Raw genomic sequence first — 21,854 nt, 5'->3', positions numbered from 1 at the left:
TGGAGGAAAAAGGGTGAGATTTAAATGTAATTAATTAATTAATAGGGAAGGGTAGCTAGACAGGCAAGCAATTGTGAATATTTGCATGCATTTTCTTCTCACAGGTATAACAACAGCCAAATGTGTTAAAATTATTTATAAAGCCTTGTATTTACCCTTAACCTCTCCAATACACATACAGACTTTGTTCAATAATGAACAAAGGTGCAACTGTAAAAATACGTTAGGGTGAAATCCTATGCACATTTAGAAAAACAGTCCTATGACTCCCAGCATTTCCCAGCCAGCCATGCTAGCTGAAGCATGCTGGGAGCTGTAGGACTTATTTCTGTCTAAACGTGCATAGGGTTGTGGTCGTAGGCATGTTCATTGGGTTTTGTTCATAGCTGGCTCATGTCTAACAAGCTCATAGGATACTGATGAATGGGCCTTCAGCTGTATTGAGCTGCTGATAATAGTAAAGCTGTTACTTTACTGGTAGGTGAAACTTCCTTTCCTTAATGGAGGTCTACACAAAATATGAAATTTTAAAAATTGATTCCTCCTAATGGCCATGATTCACTTTGATCTTCTTTTGCTGCTCTCCTCATTTCTTTGGCCTGGAACTACACTAGCTTGGACCCCTCTAAATAGAGTCCGTGCTCTTCTTCTGCCTCGTTGTTCCAAGGGAGAAAAAGGCCAGCTCTCTTTGCAGTCTCAATAGTATGGTAAATAGCTTTTAAAAATGGTATTTGTGTAGGCAATTACATACCTTAGAGACCAAGCAAAGGGCATCCGATATTTCCCCAACTTGCTGCAAAACTGCTTGTTGGATTTTAACACTTTCTGGGCCCACTAGGCAAAAGACAAACGAACAAAACAAACTTAATTCCATGAAGAACTTAATCAGAGATCCCAAAAACATATGATAAATGCTATCCTTATGAATGGTCACTTGAAACTTTAATTATGCACAAGAAAGGAGTGATATCAACAATATAACTTTTGAATGCTGGTGGTTTCTTCTACCAGTGGATCACCATAACATCATAAGAGTTGGAGGAAGAGGACTCATGAGCCATCTTGTCCAAGCCCTTGCTTGATGCAAGAAATGCAGAGATCAAGCATCTTCAGCAGATGGCTGCCTAGCCTCAACTTGATGACTTCCACCCATCCTCCTAGGTAATTCTGTTGATGTTCATTGATGCTCCATCAATGAAACTAGTTTATTCTTAGGAAAAAAGCAAGATCTGTGTAAACTCCAATACTGTAGCCAAACAGACTAAACCACTTAGCTACCCTTTTCCTCACTATCGAGCTACCACCTTTTCCCTCATGCTTTCCCTCACTATCCCTCACTACCACTTGTCTACCACACTTTCCCTCACCCTTTCCATCACTACCACTTAGCTACCACCCTTTCACAATATTTATTTCTGTAAACTTGTTACATCTACTAAAGGAAGTCAAAGTACTCTCACTGGCATCAAGCACAAGCATATTGCTTATAAAATTAGAAATCCACCATGATTCTCTTGTGATGATTTTTACTTCAATGATCAAATTTACCCCTAGGATGTGAAAGGCATGTAATCTTCCGATGAAGTTACCTTGTTGGAGTCTGGGTTCCTTATGTAAGGTTCTGCACTGGTGGCAATATTTCCCATCAAGACCTTTTCAATTTTTGCCACCAAAACAATTTCAGAATGGGGGTTACTTATGGAGAAAACGGCCTGGAGATAGGAGAGAAGCTCAGTAAAAAGGCAGCAATGCAGATATGATAGAGAAACAATTTACAATAGAAGCCTTTAATAACAAAAGGCTTCTATGAACCTAACACACAGGTAAGTTGTTGGCTTTGTCCCACCCTTGGAGGACAAGCAGGAGGCAGGAGGGAGTTGTGTCATGGCATAAACAATGTGGCTGACTAAGTGAGTAGAGTGCGAGAATCAAAGAGCTATCAAACCGAAGGTCCTCCCTCCGTAAGTAAAGGCAGGGGTTTACTTACGGGGGTTGATGCTGCTGGCTGTAGCTTCCGAAACTCATTGAATGCATTGGTTGTGAGGAGCAAGGATCTGATTGGTATATAATAATAATAATAATAATAATAATAATAATAATAATAATAATAATAATATATTTATTTGTTACCCGCCTCTCCCACTGGATCGAGGCGGGGTACAACACAGGTTGTGTTGGTCTTGGGAGAGGCTGAAACGGGTATTATTAAGAAGTTTAATATTTGGTGCAACTTGCAAGTTACAGTGCAGGTAGAGAGAGGGAATGACAAGGGAATATTGGTGACCACTCTGAGGCACTGTTGTGGTGAAGGGAGGAGTAGTCTCGGCTTTATATTTGACTCCTCACTCTCCTTTATTCCTCATATTGAGGCAGTAGCTAAATCCTGTCGTTTTTTCCTGTATAATATTGCCAGGATTCGATCATTTTTGCCTGTCTCTTCTGCCAAAATGCTTGTTCATGCACTGGTTATTTCTCGGTTGGACTACTGCAACCTTCTTCTCTCTGGCCTTCCTTCTTCTCACATCAGTCCGTTGGTTTCTGTCCACCACTCTGCCGCTAAAATCATCTTCTTGGCTCGCCGCTCCGACCATGTTACTCCACTTCTGAAATCTCTTCATTGGCTTCCAATTCACTTCAGAATCCAATATAAACTTCTCCTGTTGACCTTCAAAGCTTTTCACGGTCTAGCTCCTTCCTATCTCTCCTCTCTCATCTCACACTATTGCCCCGCTCGTGCTCTTCGCTCCTCTGATGCCATGTTTCTCGCCTGCCCAAGGGCCTCTACTTCCCTTGCTCGGCTTCATCCATTTTCTTCTGCTGCCCCTTACGCCTGGAATGCTCTTCCAGAACATCTGAGATCCACAAGTTCAATCGCAGCTTTTAAAGCTCAGCTAAAAACTTTTCTTTTTCCTAAAGCTTTCACAACTTGATGCTGTTTGGACTTTATACTGTTATACTGTTAGTTTCACCCTACCCTGTGCCTGTTTACCCTACCCAGTGCCTGTTTGCATTCTCTTCCCCTCCTTATCGCTCTTCTATGATTTTAATAGAATGTAAGCCTATGTGGTAGGGTCTTGCTATTTACTGTTTTACGCTGTACAGCACCATGTACATAGATGGTGCTATATAAATAAATAAATAATAATAATAATAATATTCAGACCAAATCGCCTTGAGACTGAGGACTGTGAAGAAATTGGCAGGGGGCATAGGAAGCTTCACTTTCAAAGGCTGGACAACAGTATTAACAATACCGTTAAAAGAAGAAAAATGCAATATCTTGATCATATTATTCGAGGAGAAAAAATACACCATACTCCCAATTACTATACAAGGAAAAATTGTAGGAAAAAGATCAGTGGGAAGAAGACTAACATCATGGCTAAAGAACCTGAGGGAATGGTATAGGTATACTTCTATACAAGTATTTAGAGCAGAAAAATAGCTGTAATAACAGCTCTCCAATAGGAGAAGGCACCCAAAGAAGAAGAAGAAGAAGAAGAGGAGGAGGAGGAGGAGGAGGAGGAGGAGGAGGAGGAGGAGGAGGAGGGGCAATGCTGCCTGAAGTTCCTTCAACTCACTGAAAGGGTTGACTGTAAGGAGCAGGGATCAAATAGTGGCTGATTTTAGGAAAGGAGCCAGGGTGGGGTTGCCTGACAATGATGGCAAGATTGAGCCATTCTAGCCACTGTCATGCCTGCACTGTAAGGATAATTTATTCCTTATTACAGATAAGCTGTATTAATAAACATTATGGACAATTTCATCCCAGATATTTCCCGATATCTTCATTTGAGTATGGGGACACAGACCAAGGAGTTGTTGAGCTCCTGTGGGGAGAGGCAGATCATTCTTACCTTTATGTGGTAAATATTTCCTGGAGTAAAGAGTTTCAGTTAATAACAACAAAAAGAAGAAGTGTTCTTGGGCATTCAGACATATCAGAAAATTAACTTATGTTAATATTGCTTTGGAAATTCATGGGTGGAATGAACACGGATACCATGCTATTCTGCGAAAATTGTTTTATTTATCATTTTCTCTGTTAATGTTAAAAAAGCCTGTGAAACTTATCAAAAGTTAAGTACCTGTTTTGGATACTTCAACCATTGTTCTGGAAACCCTTTGACCTGTGGTTCTTCTTCTTTGGTACCAACAGTCTCAATTGTTCCATTTTCTAATGAGGCTGAAGAACCTGACAGCATTTGTCTAACAGCAGTATGGTTTAGATCCACGTGGAAATCAGCAGAGAGCTTTCTGTTGTCCCTTATATCAAAAAGAGCCACACTCACAAAAAAGGGCTCAATCTGGAGGCAAAAGGGAGAAACAAAAGGAGCAAAATTAAAAATTAGAATATAGCAGAATATAGCATAGGAGTGCAATCAATCCTATGCATTTCAATGCAGAAATCTCCCACTGAGTTTAATGGGACTTCATATCAGCCATACAGATCTCATTGAACTCAATGGAATTTACTGTACTTCTGAGAACACATACACAGGATTGAACTGTTAAACCAGGGATGGGGAAAACCTGGCCCTCCAGATGTTGTTTGACTGCAACTCATCATTTCTCACTCTTACCTAAGCTAGCTAGGGCTGATGGGAGTAGTAGTCCAATAATACCTGGAAGGCCACACATTCCCTACGCCTGAGTTGCAAAGACTGAGTTGCAAAAACTATGCATGGTGTGAAGAAGTACTTCCTTTTATTTGTCCTGAATCTCTCACCAACCAGCTTCATGGGATGACCCTGGGTTCTAGTATTTTGAGAGAGGGAGAAAAATGTCTCCTTAGCCACATTCTCTACACTATGCATAATTTTGTATACTTCTATCATGTCTTCCCTTAGCCTCCTTTTTTCCAAGGTAAACAATCCCAGCTGTTGTAACCTTCCCTCATAGGGGAGATGCTCCAGCCCTTTGATCATTTTAGTTAACCTTTTCTGCACTTTTTCCCCCCCGGCTCTGTGTGTGTGTGTGTGTGTGTGTGTTCTTCATCTCCCCGCCCAAACTTTAGTCAGTCTCTTGGGGGAGGGGGATCACACAAACACACATTTCCCCACCCTTGCTTCAAACTTACATTGGTAACTGGATCATTTTCATTATCAGAAACACAAGCTTGAAGATTCAGACTAAGGGATTTGCACGTTATCATGATCCGCTTGACATCCTTCTCCTGAAAAGGTTTGAGTGATGCATCCATTCCTGGGAAATCCTTTCTTGGAGGATTCAAGGCCTGGAATAAAAGACACTGAGATGATTTCCTATTTGAAGTCAATATAGAGAATATTAACGTGAGGAAAGCTAGAAGGAACAGACTTTTCTAGAATATACAGCAGGAAGATCAGTGACCCTTGTTGCTGTCAACTATGTATTCCTACACTTAGGCCTAATCTACACCGAGCAGGATATTACACAATGGGCTGCAACATTTAGTGCACTTCAATGCTGCTATAAAGCAGTAGTGTGGCTCCTGAGTTTTATATACGTTTTCATAGTGCAATATCCTACTTGGTGTGGATTAGGTCCTAGAAGCTAGTTTGTAAAGTAAAAACTACTAATGTGGATGTAAAGTAAGAATGATAGGGTTGGCCACCCATTAGACCAGGGGTGGGCAACATGCAGCCCATGGACTGAATGCACTCTCCATGCAATCCCCACTGCCTCTCCCACACTTCTGAATTTAGCAGTGGCAGCAATGGTGGTAGTTGGGAAAGCGGTGGTTTAATATTACGGAGAGCTAAAAGCATTCACTTTAGCTTGAAAATGAGTAAATTGTCCCCTCTGCACACTCTGCGGTGAAATTTGGTGGGAAAGCACTGATTTCTTTCCCAGGTGCCCCATCAGGTGCATCCCACAGGGGGAATCTCGGAGGCAAAAATGCCACCCCAAAGTTGCACACCCCTGCATTGGCCATACATATAAAATCTCTTTTAAGCCTATCATATCTGACAATTTAAAACAATTATTAGGATCATACTTACAGCAATATCAGGATCCAGGGAGAACAGATTTAGTCGATCCATATTTCGAGATGCTCTAACAGTTTCTTCTGATTCTGTGAGGTACTGCAATAAAGACATAAAATCTTAAACAGTTAAGACTGGATTAAAACCTGCAGCAGAAAACAATTGTGCAAAGAATTTAAAAAGCACTAAATGCAAAAAGCAAGGGAAAATAAAGTCTTCTCCTGGTGTGAAATGATTACAATGAAGGCACCAGGTGAGCCTTCCTGGGGATATTAACAGTGAACAAAATACTATGGATTGTAAGCAATGTGGCAACATCTAGGGTTACGCAAATCAGACAGGTGCATTCTTGTATGACATGCATTACTCCCAAAGCTATTCTAAGAGTTTGCAACCACAGGGTAACTGTGTAGGTGGCCAGAATGCCTTTATTATAAGTCATTGCCCACTCTGTCCTTGACAAGCCCAATCTCGGCACCCATATATGTGCCCCATGAAAAGCCTTGCGCTATGCTAAAATGACACATTCTCTGATGGAAGCTGTTCCCTGCAATATAGAACTGTCCTATCCTGCTGAGCATGTGTGATGTCCTCAGCGGGTTTCTAAGGCTGAAGTTCTATGACACATCATGGCGCTGTAGTGAGGCAATACCCATTTTGTGTCATTGTAAACCTTTGTCTAGTTGGCAATATGGACCGCAGATAAAAATGTTTAGCTTTGCGATATTGGTACATACAACACACATATTTTTAATGACAAAAAAACTCTTACTTTAGAAAAATCTGGATGCAAGCTATTCTCCGAAGAATCCGTTTCCTCTTGTGGGCAATCATAATTCACTGACATGTCTTCAGAATCTTAAATATATACATATATAAAAAAGCAGGATTGAAGATTAATTTCTTCCAAATACAAACACTGTGATCTGATACAGGAGCTCTGCACATGCAGGGGCTAAGTGCTTGTTTTTAAAAGTTACATTCTAATAGTGACTGTTCATAGTGTGCAGGTGGAGCATGGCTGAACAGAGAAAATAATGTGGTAACTCTCTCACATTGCTCTACAAGCACATAGGTCTCTCCATCTCTCTCTCTATATCTATATATATATGTGTGTGTGTATATACACATACATAAAGAACATCATAATAGAAGCATTTTTAATAATCTTTTCATCCAAATCAATTAACCGATATGCAGGCGATGCTATGTGCATGATACAGCACTCCAAAAACAACACAAATGACCACTACTAGCGCATCAAGTTTATATTTCTTTATAGATTTCAAAATTCTAAAATTCTAAAATTTTATAGCTTACATTTTTAAAATGTATACACATATAAGCAGACGTTAAAATGTGAAACATTTTGGTATAAAACACCAGCTTCAGTCAATTAGCTCAGGAGTGTGATTCTCACAAAACCTATGGGTCAAAATAAACGTTGGCCCCATTCAGAAGACACCTTAAACCATGGGTTTAACCATGGTGAATAAAGCAAAAAGTCTTATTCACTGTGGTTAAAGCTGTGGTTTAAGGTGTCTTCTGAACGCGGCCATTTATTTTCATCTTTACTCCAGAGTAGCCACAAAGGTGGCTAAACCAGATTAGGACCCTAGAGTGGGGGGGGGCAGGGTAACCCTTCCCCCCACTTTGACCCTGATCCAGATGGGACCCCCTGCACCTGCCATTTCTAAAGCAAAATAAAAATTGCAGGCACAACTCACCCTTCCCCCTCCTACCTCAATCTGGCCTTTTAAAGTAAAGTCTGTTTTGGTCATATCGTTGTGGTTGCCAAGACATATCGAAGAAATGCCTCTACCCTCTTATGGAATTATGACTCATGCATAAAGCTCATCACAGGATATCTTATGTGGTTAACAGCTGGCTTAATGACAGCATGGGCTCTTCCATGGTGTCTCTTCTGATGTAAATGCGTTTTGAATCATAGTACGGGTCTCATTGCATAAACCCTCCTAAACCTTTAACAGTGTGATTGATTTGTAGTTTCCAGTGCTAATACAGAAATTAAATGAAAACAACGTGAGAGACATGCATTTGCTAACACCCAGTACACACTGGTTTATCCCACTTTATTCTGATGGATTCTTCAGGAAGCTGTGCTATTAAGTCTACATAGCTGTAAAAACATTTAATACCATGCAATTAACAATCAAGCTCTTCCAGGAGATGGATTCAATGCAATTAATGCTACAGGACACATCTATACGAGAGCTAAAAATATGCAACCCGAAATGATCCTGTTACCAAATTTCAGATCTGTGATGTCTGCACTCTTCCTCTCTTGAACAGACCCTTCTGGATTAATCTGCAAGATCTTGTTGAGTGTAAAAATCCATTCATCCATATCTTGCTCATTTTCAGCTGCCAATACGAAGTACGTCAAATCGTTCATTTTCAGCTCAAAGGCGTGTTTCCGAAGCCTGTTATTCTATTGGATCAAGATTTGGTTTTGTTTTAAAAAAGAGAGGAAAACAATGGTCACAATAAGGAAATATGACAAATCCTATACTAAACAGATAAATAACAAGTAGGATTGATATGTTATAGATACAAATAGGCTACTTAGAGTGGCAATTGGGAATCAATACTGGTAAAAGCAATGAAAGTTTTCTATACATCACATACTTGTTGGAAACAACAAGCCTTCTAAAGAGAAACACACACACACACACACAGAGAGAGAGAGCGAGCTAAGTATTTTAAGTTTCTTGTCTGCTTCTTAATTGAAGCTTTACGACCTAATCTTATACATGTCAACTAAGTCTGTTAAATTCATTGGGGCTTCCTCACAAGTTCACATGCATAGGATTGCAAGTGTGCAGCCAGGGTGACGAGTGCTTTTGATGCCCCCTCCTGCCATGTTGCAGGGCTACCCAGAAAATTTATGAAGCCTAGTGCATGTGTGACGTTGGTGCTCCCCACCTCAGCTCAGCTTGGTGTCCCCCCAGTGCAGTGTGCTGCCCCACTCTGCTCAGCTTAGCACCCCCTTCAGCTCAGCTTGGTGTCCCCCTAGTGCAGTGTGGTGCCCCGCTCTGCTCAGCTTAGCACCCTTCTCAGCAAAGCTTGGCGCCCCCATCAGCTCAGCACCCTGGGGCCTACCCAGCTCACCCAACCCGAAGGCCAACCCCGTTTGCAAGCCCTATCATTCTTTGTGTTTTTATTCTTGGCTTTATTCCCAAGTAAGTATGCACAGGACTGCAACCTTATGCCATTAAGGTTGAAAGTTTGTTTTGAGCTGATAATGGTCAGAAAGTGGGGTATAGGGTAGCAATCTTTTTGCATCGTGCTCCCTTTTGCTCCCCTTGCATGTCATCTATGCTTTTGAGGGCCATCAAAGCAGTGAGCCATACGGTCTAATAAAAGAGAGTTTGCTTGGATACCATGGCACAGTTCAATATAAGTTCCCCAAAAATAAAGTAATATTGCAATATCTGCCAAACTATTCAGACCATTGCTTGAACTGGCTGTTTTCCTTCCTTCCTTCCTTCCTTCCTTCCTTCCTTCCTTCCTTCCTTCCTTCCATTAAACACTTTTCAAGAGACTAATGGATTGTTGTTCAATACTTTCAAATATGCTAAGCTGTATTCAGAGATGTAGTAGAGGGAAAACCAGCATTTTGTCAAGATGCAAAGTCATGTTCAGAACAGAAGATAAACGTAATACAATCAGGAAAAAAAATGTATCCAAATCGAATCCAAGTAAAATAACTGGAAATCCACTTAAATATAAGCCAGCCAGTGTTTTAGATAGCTACTGGATTTGCAAGGCCTTTGATCTCTGCCTGCTGTCTTCATGGAATTCCTTATGAATGATTTCTTTAAGGCATCCTTTAAACATGAAAATACTTTCCCTTCCAAGAAAAACATTAAAAGGGGGAGTCCTCTCTTCTAATCTGCACTCAGATATTATTATTTCTCTCCATCTCATTCCTTTCTTAAAGGACAAGAAAACATCTTGTAAGATTAAAAAAAACCCTAAAGAATTCAACTACAAGTTGAAGGCCTCTGCTTATTAGGACGCTGCAAACCTGCTTTAGGCATGATGAACTGATACACATTCACAAACTGAGGGTGTAGCTTGTATCTGTCTTGTCTTAACTAGTCTTGGGTGTTGTGGCCAAAGGCAGCTAAAGAAACTACTCCTTTTTCACTTCCTTTTGGTTTGCAGACTAGGGGACAAGCTATTTTGACAGGCAATTAGTGGATGCTATTTTCATCTGCAGTTTTAATATTTATTTTAACATACATCTGAGTTTTTTGTCCCATTATTTACTTTGGAACCTACTTTGAGCTAAGGCTGAACTGAACCTCCCACAGAATCACCACGTTTCCTGAACTGGACGGGAGATTTGAGCCCCTCTGTAATGATGTGTGCATGTGTAATTTGGGGGGCATAGTTGGGCTTCCCAAATTGTGGGGATTTTGAGTGTGCATGTGCTGCCTTCCTTTTTAAAAATCAGTTTAAAAGCTGCAGGTGTTTCAGCATCAGGGAAAGAATTCTGATGGCCATTAAGCTTCCTTCCCAGAATGCCTTGGGAATGACTCTAGCATCCAAAAGCTTCCAGAAAGCATGACAATGGAGAGAGTTCTGTTATTCCAGAGACAATCTGGGGTGCAGCATAGCAGTAGTCAAAGCTTCTGCTCCAACTGGCAAAATCAGTAGCTTAAAGGGAGGGGAGCCTGGAAGGTAAGGATCCTTGCCCTTTCCCCTAATATGTTTCAGGGATCAACCAAACTTATTAGGGTGGTCATATCAGTTGCTCCTTCTTTGAGCTTTGGAAAAGCAGCCTACAAATGATTTAAATAAATAACAAATGTGGTGCCAGTAAATACATGTTTGGTGCAATAGCTGGTTTGGTGCAATAGCTGGTTTGCATCTTTTAACTGTTGCGCGCACACACACACACACACACACACACACACACACACATTCTATTTAAAGTTGCATTCCTATGCATGTTTAGACAGTAAAAATCCTACAACTCCCAGCATGTCCCAGCCATAGCTATATTTTTTTTATTATTTATTTCATTTCTATAGTGCCCAATAGCCAAAGCTCTCTGGGCAGTTTACAACAATTCATAAAATAATAAAATTCAATATAAAAGCGTAAAAATTACATATACAAAATTTTAAAGCAATTTAGATAGCTAAAATTAGTTTCAATCAAATACTGGACCTGTTTAGATGACTGGCATAAATGCCCCATCATCTGCCACTCAGAGTGTCATCAGACGAGTGTTTTATCGCACACTCGCTGCTGCCCACTTACAGATGGACATCGTCGTCCACCTCTTGCGCACCTCCCGCTCCTTCTGCTCATTTTTCCATCACAAAATAGACCCCTTTTAATCCGTTAAAAAAAAAAAAAGCTGAATATGCCATTACCTGCTGTGTGCAGGAAAAGCGGTGTGATAAAAATGGCCCTTGAATGGGCCATGTGGTCATTGCTGCTTCCTCTTTCTCTCCCCATGTAAAGAGATTGTCACTATTGTCGGACAGCAGCAGGAGGCCATAGTGACGGTAGGGAAACATGAAAATCCATCCATCTGATGACGCTCTAAATGCCATAAAATGCCTGGGAGTAGAGGGCAGTCTTTACCTGGCGCCAAAAAGATGACAGTGTTGGCAGCAGGCAGGCCTATACATGTCTAAACATGTACAGAATTGCACCCTCGATAGCACGCCAACTTGAGTGTATGCCAGAATGGTCTCTCAGTCCACACATGTAACTTGGGAACTTGGTGGAATTGACTTCTGAATAAATACAAATGGGATGAGGCAGCTAGAAGTGTTAAAATATAAATAAATTATAAAAAGGAACTAACCAAGAACATGATGTTATCTCAGTGTTGCTAGTGGGTTGCTAACACAAGTTGGCTCAGTACATGTGGTCGTGACCCCTGCTTATAAAAGATCATGTGGAAGACCCCATGTACACGGATGGAGCTTTATGTGCACATGCGATGAATCTACCGGATCATTGTCCATATCTGCTTCCTGTTGCATTGTACTTGGTCAGCTATTTTCTAGGAGCGGCTTTGAGATTAGCCTTGTTGGAAAGTCCCACATTCCACTGCTATAAGCAAGGCAGCTGCTTAGCCACATGGGGCACAGTTCCAGTTGGTATAAATGGAAGGTAACAACTGGGCCCTATTTATTTCTTCCCTTAACGTGATTCAGCAATACAGCCTCAGAGAGGAATATTAAATCATTATTTGTACTTTGGTAAATGGCACAGAATTTCAGAATATTTAGTAGATTCTATCTGTACAGTGTATGGAAACAACTCTCATTGTTTAATTTTTATTTTTCATAGGATACACAGAAACTAAAATTCGTGGCACATCCATACACAAAATGTGAAAGGGGCTCCAAGCTAGCGCAGGAAGCCTTTGTGCTCTCAGCTTCACATAAACCGTAAAAGGACAACCAGGGAAGTTCCTCAGTTTAAAAAAAGGCAAAGCAAAACAACATCTTGTACAATTTCCAGAAAGTCCTGTAGAAAGAAAACTGAAGGTGCTATGTAGGCCCTAAACCAGTTCAAAAAGATTGAGCTTGGGGTTCCCAACTTCTGATAGACAATGTAAGTGGTCAACCCATCTCTCTTTATGTAGATTAAGGCCAGATCTACACCAAACAGGATATTGCACTATGAAAGTGGTATATAAGAGTCAGGAGCCACACTACCACTTTATAGCAGTATTGAAGTGCACTGACAATGGTTGGGACCCATGACACAAACCATGTATTGCTTTCACACCACTTTCATAGTGCTATATGCTGCTTGGTGTGGCTCCTGCCTCTTATATACCGCTTTCAGAGTGCAATATCCTGCTTGGTGTAGACTGCACAGCCCTCTTTGCGTGAAGCTCAGGAGTCTTGCCTTTAGTTTAGGGTTGTTTAACACCTTCTTCAGTGATGTCCCTGAATGGCTGGCTGAGCCAAAAATGTGGAAATTCTTTGGGCATGGCTTTAATGCTCAGCCACTGTATAATCTCTCTCTCTCTCTCTCTCTCTCTCTCTCTCTCTCTCTCTCTCTCTCTCTCTCTCTCACACACACACACACACACACACACACACAAACACAAATAACCTTTATGAAAACAAGTGAAGATGCCATTAATTTGGATGTTTTCTGTACTGTGCTCTTTCCCTGTACACTTCCTTTTTTGCAAAGTCATTCAAATTAAATGACAGAGTGCTGTCTGTCAAGCTTCTTTCTCAACGAAAGAATTATTATCGATGAGTCTTAAACACACAAAACAGCAAGAATTCAACATCTAGTTTAGAAGAGGAACTTCAAAGTTTTGGCAGGCAAACAAAATTCAATGCAACGGCTTCTTGCTCTCAAATCTATAGCCAAATATTTCCTTCTGTGGATAAGTTAATAATTAAAATATTTTTCTCTGTTTGCTTCTTTACTGCTGCTACCACAAGAAAACCGGGTGTTGGTTTTTTTACTTATCTCCCACATTTAATATAAACTTAAACATTATAACATACAGAAAAAATGTCAGAAGTACCACATCATATAGTTTGGGACAGATATTCCAACCTTGGCCCAGATTATGTCTAATATCTGCTGGAACTATCCCATTGCTTAAAACCACACAATGATTTGAAAGACGGTTCATATACAGAATTTATGTAAGTTTTTACATTACCCCAGCTCTTCTGTGTTTCATGAATCTAGGGCAAAGATAACCAACTTGATTTCCTCCAGGTGTTTTGGGCTGCAACTCCCAGAATGCCTGACCATTTCCCATGCTGGCTGGGCCTTATGGAGGTTGTAGTCCAAAACATCAAGTGCCTACCACTGCCTCTTGTTTTGCATACGCCAGAGCAAGTAGATCACAATAGCTATGAATACATGGCTTAAACAGATGGTGTTTCCATGGTGTGAAAGATTTTACTCTAAACCAAATAGCAAATATGGAGGATTAGGAATCGGGTGACTATATGAAAAGGAGGACAAGGTCCTGTATCTTTAACTGTTAGGAATAGAGTGACCAGATATAATGGAGGGCTGGGCTCCTGCAGCTTTAATTGTTCTGATGAAGAGGGAATTTCATCAAGTGCTGCATGCATACAAATGGCACTTGCTGAAATCCCCTTTTTAATACAACTGCTAAAGATTCAGGAGCCCTGTTCTCCTTTCCATATGGTTACCCCAGTTAGGAAGCTAAGTAGTTGCATATACCCAACAACATCCTGTAATTTGCTTCATATGATATCAGTATGTTTTCCTCATGGGGCAAATACCTATGGGAGGGAAGTTTAGATTGGTAAAATTGTGTGTGTGTGGCGGGGAGAGAATAGCTGTGACTGTTTTATTTGTTGCATTCCAGCCCTTATAAATGTACTGTCTCATGTTTCAACAGACAACATATTTAACACAGTTCAACAGACACCGCATTTTAACTAAACAAAAAAAATGGGATAATCAGTCGTGGGTCTCAGTATTTCATTCAGTTTGTCCTTCATACGTCTTCTTGCCCCTCTTGTGATTAATGTGTAGGTGGCTCTGATAGATGGCTAGCATATAAAACTCCAAAAGGGTTTCTAAATGAGTTAGTTCACACAACAACTGTACCTGTGATTACAGGACCTCTGCTTCTTTGCAAAAACTTTGTTATCCGGATCAATACATTTCTACCTCTGAAAATGAGACTTGCTAAGATATTGCTGGAACAAATAATGTTGGCCAAAACTTGGGAACAATATTTTTAAATACTCCATATATGTGGCACAGGGTGAAGATAAGGACTCTACATGCTTCCCCAATGAAAGCAAGCCAGTACAAAGGACAAAGTTAACATTTATTATCTAGGTTTCCTTAATTGCATTCCAGGCTAGTGGCAGGGAACATAATATTAACTACAATATAAAACTACTTTCTGAGATATATTTTCATGCTCTAAAAATGGGATTCCATTTCCAAATTGCTTAAAAGAATGTGTATGAGCCAGGTCCTTCTGCATAAAGAGGATAGGTAATACTGTGTGTTATTTAAAGAAATTGTAAGAAAACAATTGCTGCTATCATTCAATATGCTGGCCTATCAGCTCTAAGTAGTTCTACCTTTTCCAGGAATTAGACTTTTGACAAAAATAATTACTTGTTCCTTGCCATAAATGGATGATAATATCAAAAGCAGGTGGGGTAAAGCATTTGTATTATGTACTAGATGACACCTCTCCCCCTCCACACACACTATATCTCGCAGGTTTGAAAAATATGAATGGACGTTACAACTAAGTGTGATGATGCAGTGAGTCAGAGGCACTGTGGTGGAGTAGGAAGTATTTACATGTACTTTTTCAAGCATACTTCCTCTGTTCAGCAAAGCTAAATATAGTACAGCTTTAAAACTCAAACATTAGCTAAGAGGTTGGTTGGGCAACCACAATTATACAGTGAAACACTTTTAAATGTTCATCTATCTATCTATCTATCTATCTATCTATCTATCTATCTATTTATTTATCTCACCCAAAGAACTCATAAGGATCAATACTTTGAACCAAGCTCCAAAAGTTTAGGGCATTCTATCACTTAAGGGAAAGGAGCAGTCACAGCTCACATGGATATTTGGTGTATATCTGAACTATGGATCAGGATGATTCACTCTGCCTACAGCTTCTTCCAATCCAGCAAGTGCAACAATCTCACACGCCTAAGGAAATATCTAATGTAATCCAAGTTATCAATTTGCCTATTCAACAAAATTTTGAATCAATTCGCCTATTCAACAAAATTTTGAAAAAAGTTGTCACTAAATGTATTGCCTTACTAATGAATAATCTGGATCACTTTGAAAACTACATATATAGTTTTTAAATGTATAAACACATTTTATATGGAAAATAAATCCAACCTTTTGGTTGAATGATCCTCAAATTAGCTTAAAACAGACTGTAACAGCAGATGTGCGTATATACAAAACCCATACAAGCCCACAGCCCTTAGTTCCTTGGTTGTTGGATGGGCGACTGTATGTTCTTTAAGCTCTGCAGTATCAGGGCAACTGATAGTTGCAGCTGGCCATTCTTTTAGGCAGTGAAGGGGGAACCAAGCCTGTTGCAGCCCTTCCTTCTCTTATCAATGGAGGTGCCCAAGTTGGTTGGTCTTCCCCTTGCCATGAGGTTTGGAGGCAGTGGTTTTGCAAAAGTACACCCCCTCCTAAAAAAGTAGTAATGGAGCACTCACCCTCCACTAAAAAGCAGACAAATAGTTTATTGAAGACTGATTAAGCCCAGTGGCCTTAGAAGGCAAAGTTTCTGCTGTGGGAGGTGGTGGATGGAAAATGAAGAAGGGACAGAAAATGGGGAGTGAAGTGGGATGACAATGGAATATCCTGGAAAAGGACATCACTAGCTGCTAGAACCTTGTACTGTAGAGCACTCCATACTGCAACATTTTGCTTCAGGTCCTACAAATATAGATATATCTGCAAATTTTTAGTTTACTGTCGTGACAGATAAATTCTCCAAGGCATGAGGAAAAGGTTCCACTATTAATATTCTCATAATTTTTGTAAAAAATGGTAACAAGTGTGCCAAATTTGTAACTCACTGTTGTTATGTTGGGAATCAGTTTTGTAATAGACTATTTCCCGTACTTTTTGATTTCTTCCCTTTTTACCCTTTCATTAACCACATTGGGCCAGATATTCAGCCGATATAATTCAGCATTAGTACACGGAAGTAAATGGAGCAATACTAATTTATATCTTTTCTAAACACTGCAATAGGTTCCCTGTGCCTTACAATCTGTAGATAACACTATGCTTCTGTATTGTATTTACTGGTGGGGGGTGAACAGGGATATGAAAGGATTGACAATTCATCCACAAACACACACATACTACTAGATCAACAAAACTAATTTTTTACTGCAAAGATTCATATCAATACAGCTGTTGGTGATCTAAGCAGAAGGACTTCACAGAGATATTCATTGACTTACAAAGGCTCAGTTCAGACAACATGTTAGACAATGCAGTGTGAAAACTCCTCTCAACGGTTGAGTTTTTAGGGGGCACTTCCCACACATGTTCTAACTGCACCATTGCATAAGTGTGAGCTACTATGGAGTTAAGTAAAAGTCAATGCGGTGTTTGAGTGACAGCTCCTCTGTTCTCTCTCCTTCCCTGGCCCTCCCGATGGTATCCCATCAGTTATTGCTGTGAAAAATATATATCCCAGCAGCTCTCTTAGAGCAGCACTCACTCCTTTTACCACTCTTGCCAGAGAACTCTGTAGCCAGTGAGAAAAGTCAACTTAATGCATCAGAAAACTCCACGGAGCCCACCACACAACACACAATACAGCGGTTGTTCAGGAACTCTCCTCTGTACAGCATGGATATTCTGCATGGAGTGTTTTCCAAAAAAAACCTCCACTGTTGCGTGGAGTTTTCCTGCCAGACAACACGTTTCTCAACAGTGGTGTAAAAACTCCACCATGGAGTTCTAAAACCACTGTTGACTAACCTGTTGTCTGAACTGAGCTAAAGAATGTCTTCAAAGAATGGGATGACAGTTCTATTAAACTAATATCTATCTATCTATAACCTTTCATTGGAGCGGAGCAATCATTGCCCTTTGAACCACTTGTCCTCCTCCAGCAATAGTAACTAACCAATCATAGTTGAAAGGAAAGTTTCTAATTTGACTTGGTTGTGGTTAGGAGGTTATAAGAACATGGCAGGTTTACTTTTTCTAAGATACGTTTACTCATGGCATGGAGAGCTTGTCTATTATCTCCCAGATGAGACAGCATAGCTTCTGTTTTGCTGTTCCATCTTTCTGAGGAACCAGAATGAAATTCTATTCATATAAATGCCCCAAACTTGATCAAACATTGCAGACAGGTTGACAATAGGTAGCAATGGACAATAGTAGCAACAAGACCTTTCTGTTATGGCTCATTGACAGTTAGATTTCTTCCCTATGGAGGCCCATCTAGCTGACTCTCTTCCAGCTTTTACAAAATTAAGACCTTCCTGTTTAGGAGGGCCTTTGTATCTTTGGAGGGATAGCAGGGATGGCATTGATTGCATTGTATGCTCAGTCTGATTTGTTGATTGTATGTTGCTTTAATGTTGCATAAGAAATAAGAGGAGCCATGCTGGATCAGACCAAGCGTCCATCTAGTCCAGCACTCTGTTCACACAATGACCAACCAGCTATTAACCCACAAGCAACAGCATCCTCGCAGCAATGTTCCCCAGCAATTGGTGTATATTGGCTTACTGCCTCTGATACTGGAGATTGCACTTAGCCATCAGGATGAGTAGCCATAGATGGCCTTATCTGTCAGGAATTTATCCAACCCCATTTTAGAGCCATCCAAATTGCTTTTCTTGTACTGATAGGCAATTGAGCAATTCCTTGAAAAGCCTGATAGGGCCAGTTAAGGGAGATATACATTATGGAAGAATTATATCTATCTGGATGGGTTATACATTTTAAAGTTAAATAAATACAAAAATAAAACATACCATCCTTGGAAAAAACAGCAGAATATAAAACAAACCAACATTCTGGCTTACCTGTACAACCCCTGTACAGGAATCCAAAAAGATACAGCCTTTGGGTTCTTTTGAGATCTTTTCATCTTTGTAAAAGTTCATTATGTATGAGTTGTCTGACAATTGTGTCAGCTGGAAGTAGCGCTTTTTGAATGACTAGGTGAAAACAAAATAACACGATTGGCTTTACCGGAAATTACTTCTGACAGGTGTTTTATTCAGAAAATAACCATTGTCAAGTATACATTTTCTGTATTTAGTGGCATGGTCCACTGTAGTACAACTTACAGTACAGTCCTATAATCCTATATGTGTCTACTCAGAATCCCCTCTGAGTTCGATGGGGCTTACTCCCCAATAAGTGAGTATAGGATTACAGCCTAAATGTACTTCCATTGATTGTGTTTGGAGACATAAACAATTAAATGGAAATGGAAAGCAGAAATGCCATGACTTGGCAGAGAAGGGAGGGGAAAAATAAGAAAAAATAATGTCCTTACCCGAACTGTAATGCTATTGTTTACTGTGCTGTTAAAATTCCCTTTATAAAGCCAGCCAGATTTGAAAACTCCTGTCCCTCCTCCTCCACCACCTCCTTTTGAAGATGAGTGGGATGTTGTATCCTGTATGAAATACATCGTTAATATTCCATTGACTTTGTTTCTGTGTGAGTTGAAAACGTCAAAGCGCAAAGCACACTGAACGACTGAATACCTGCTTTCTGATAATGAAAACAACCTCCCCGTGCCTTTTAAGTACAGAAGTTTCTTTGTTGAGCACAGAATGACAAAATATGCTTGTTTCTATTAAAATAGGAAATTCACCCTGAAAGATAGTGCCAACTCAGCACTGAGAGGGTAAAGAAATTGTGTGTGGGAGCAAATATGCTTACTTCATCCTTGTCAATATCTTCATGATCAGCTTCAAAGGAATGTGAAGGGAGTTTCTCTGGTCTGTATTCATGCCTAAAGAGAAACAAACAGATTAATTTCCATCTCCATAATCTATAACAGTCTGTCCTTTTTTATGGGTCTGCTATTCAAAACAATCAGAACACTTCCTTTACTTAAATATAGAACGTCATTGGATGGAGGTGGGAATCACATTTCTGAATTGTCGCTTTTCTGTCCCACAGCAGGGATGAGTTGCTTCCTCTTTCTTAACACAGGGAAGAAAGAAGAAGCAAACTATGACCACATGGCCCATTCAGTGGGGTTGTTTATCCCGCTGCTTCTCCTGCACACAGAAGGAAATGGCGGCATATTTTGCTATAGTCAAAAAAGTCGGTCTTTGTTTGCGATGGGAGAAGGAGTAGATGGAGCAGGAGATGTGCAGGAGGTGGATGGCATCATGAAAAGGACCTGAAAAAATCTGTGATTGCCCAGTAACAAGCATGCTATGAAATGCCCATCTGATGACACTCATAGTAGATTCATTTATAACCGTTAAAAATGTATGGTAAACTTTTTTGTCCTTTCCTCTTCTCTGCAGCACCCCCATCTCACCAAAATCTGCTCCAGAGGGTTTGCCAATCCTCCAGAGCAGATTTGGGAGCGGCTAAAGGGGGAGGAGTGTTTGCTCCCTCCTTGTTCCAATGATGGAAGTCTCGGTGGAGACACACTACTTGGATTCCACCCATAACCTTAATTTATGGAAGATTTTTTTGGACATATCTGAAACTCATTATTAGATTCTTATGCTGAATAAATGCAGATCTTCCCTTCAGAAGTAGTATTTCAACATGTTGGTCACCCAATACTATAAATGCTTGCATAAGAATTCTCACATCCCATTTAGTTTTAGAACTTTCATAGTATGCTATAAATGAGTAGCACATGTCCTGAAGAATGGCTAAAAAACCACTAGAAATTCTTATTGGGTCTTACGTTCTCCTTGGCTACTAAACATATTGATTTGTGTTTAGTAGGGTTATCCACAACATTTTTATCTACTTTTGACACTATTTTGATGTGTCTTGGAATACTACTCACTGTTGTACTAGATTGTGCCTGTTCAGACCACACACTAAGCCATAGTTAGTGCTGCTAGCCCTTTTGAAAGTGGTTAGTGAGCATGGTTAAACCATGGTTATGTAGCCACCATGGTTAGCCACCAAGCAGCCACCATGAAAAATGCTGTTTACATGACACACTAAGCCATCATAGTTAGCTGAAAATACTTAACCATCATGGCTTAGCATGTTGTTTGAACAGGGCTATTCATTTTTTGGATTTTTCAATTTATAGTGGAATGGTGAACTAAAACAAATGAGAGACTAAATCCCATTGAACTCAGAGGCATGCACATCTGAGCAAATATGTCTAGGATTCGGCTAAGTATTGCAAACATAACTTTACCCATAATATGCTACCTTAACAGGTTTGGGGATCTCAGCCATATGGTAATTGCAAATAAATGTGTAATTTTAAAATACTGCTTGAAAGGGGAAAATGGGTCTTTTCCCTCCTCTTTGATGTTTTAAAATGCCCCAAGCTATGGATTATACTAAATATTTTTCACATTTCAATGCTAAATCCTCATGCTGAATAGAGTATCCCATGTCTATTGCAGAATTATTTAAGAAACACTGAGACTTGTCCAGGCCTTGTCCTCCTAACCTCCTTAAAGCTAAAAAGTGTGAAAACTGGTTGTAGTTTTTAAAATATAACTTCTTAAAGAAGTGAGTTATCAGCTGTTCACAGAAGATCTGTAAAATGTGCTAAATACACAGGATGAGTCATAGTACACATTATGAACTAAAATACTTCCCTGACATATTACTTCTCTATTCACAAGCTTAAACAACAAGGGCGTATTGCACCCCTTAAGACTAAGCCAGGCTTTTTGTCTCCCAATGTTCTGCATCATTTGCCCTCTTTATAATCGAAATGTTTTCAGTAAAGGAGAAGTTCCCTGCCTATTGAAAAATGCTTCTGAGTGCAGCTGACAACTCCACCGATCTATATGCTCTGTGCATCTGTGAAACCACTGGCTAACACAACATGCCTTGAGGGAAGGAAACAATTGAATCTTCCCAGTGCAGTGCTTCAAGGTTTCAATCATGCCGGCAGCGTAACATCACCGCCCAATTCTAAATCATGTGGTTCTCTGTATAAAACTCAAAGGCAAGGTTCTGATTAGTACTGAAAAATGAACGCGTTCCAGCAATGTTGGATCTAGCACAATATATTTGCACACAGTGAAAAATAGCTTGCTGCGAGGATGGCACTCTCCTTCTGGGTGAAACATTTATTTATGTATTTATTTATCTTCCCGGTAAACATTAGGCTATTGCAATATAAATAGAAGTTGTAGTGCAGAGGAG

General features: G+C 40.1%; 1 protein-coding gene across 3 annotated transcripts in view; it reads right to left on the bottom strand.

The window, feature by feature from the left end:
- DOCK10 (dedicator of cytokinesis 10) overlaps nucleotides 1-21,854 on the bottom strand; it is a 199,583-nt gene that overhangs the window by 87,520 nt on the left and 90,209 nt on the right. For all 3 annotated transcript variants that reach the window (XM_063132211.1, XM_063132212.1, XM_063132213.1), the window contains exons 5-14: nucleotides 19,422-19,494; nucleotides 19,030-19,152; nucleotides 18,551-18,685; nucleotides 8,238-8,421; nucleotides 6,742-6,827; nucleotides 5,985-6,068; nucleotides 5,081-5,236; nucleotides 4,089-4,307; nucleotides 1,590-1,712; nucleotides 752-834 (exon numbers count right to left, since the gene is read on the bottom strand). In XM_063132211.1, the coding sequence (XP_062988281.1) occupies nucleotides 752-834; nucleotides 1,590-1,712; nucleotides 4,089-4,307; nucleotides 5,081-5,236; nucleotides 5,985-6,068; nucleotides 6,742-6,827; nucleotides 8,238-8,421; nucleotides 18,551-18,685; nucleotides 19,030-19,152; nucleotides 19,422-19,494 (1,266 nt within the window). The remainder of the gene's footprint in view (nucleotides 1-751; nucleotides 835-1,589; nucleotides 1,713-4,088; nucleotides 4,308-5,080; nucleotides 5,237-5,984; nucleotides 6,069-6,741; nucleotides 6,828-8,237; nucleotides 8,422-18,550; nucleotides 18,686-19,029; nucleotides 19,153-19,421; nucleotides 19,495-21,854) is intronic.

The sequence above is a fragment of the Elgaria multicarinata genome, chromosome 8, assembly GCF_023053635.1.
Source record: "Elgaria multicarinata webbii isolate HBS135686 ecotype San Diego chromosome 8, rElgMul1.1.pri, whole genome shotgun sequence".
In the NCBI taxonomy this organism is placed as follows: domain Eukaryota; kingdom Metazoa; phylum Chordata; class Lepidosauria; order Squamata; family Anguidae; genus Elgaria; species Elgaria multicarinata.
The sequence above is the reverse complement of the archived record's forward strand: the minus strand, read 5'-3'. Positions and strand labels throughout refer to the sequence as shown.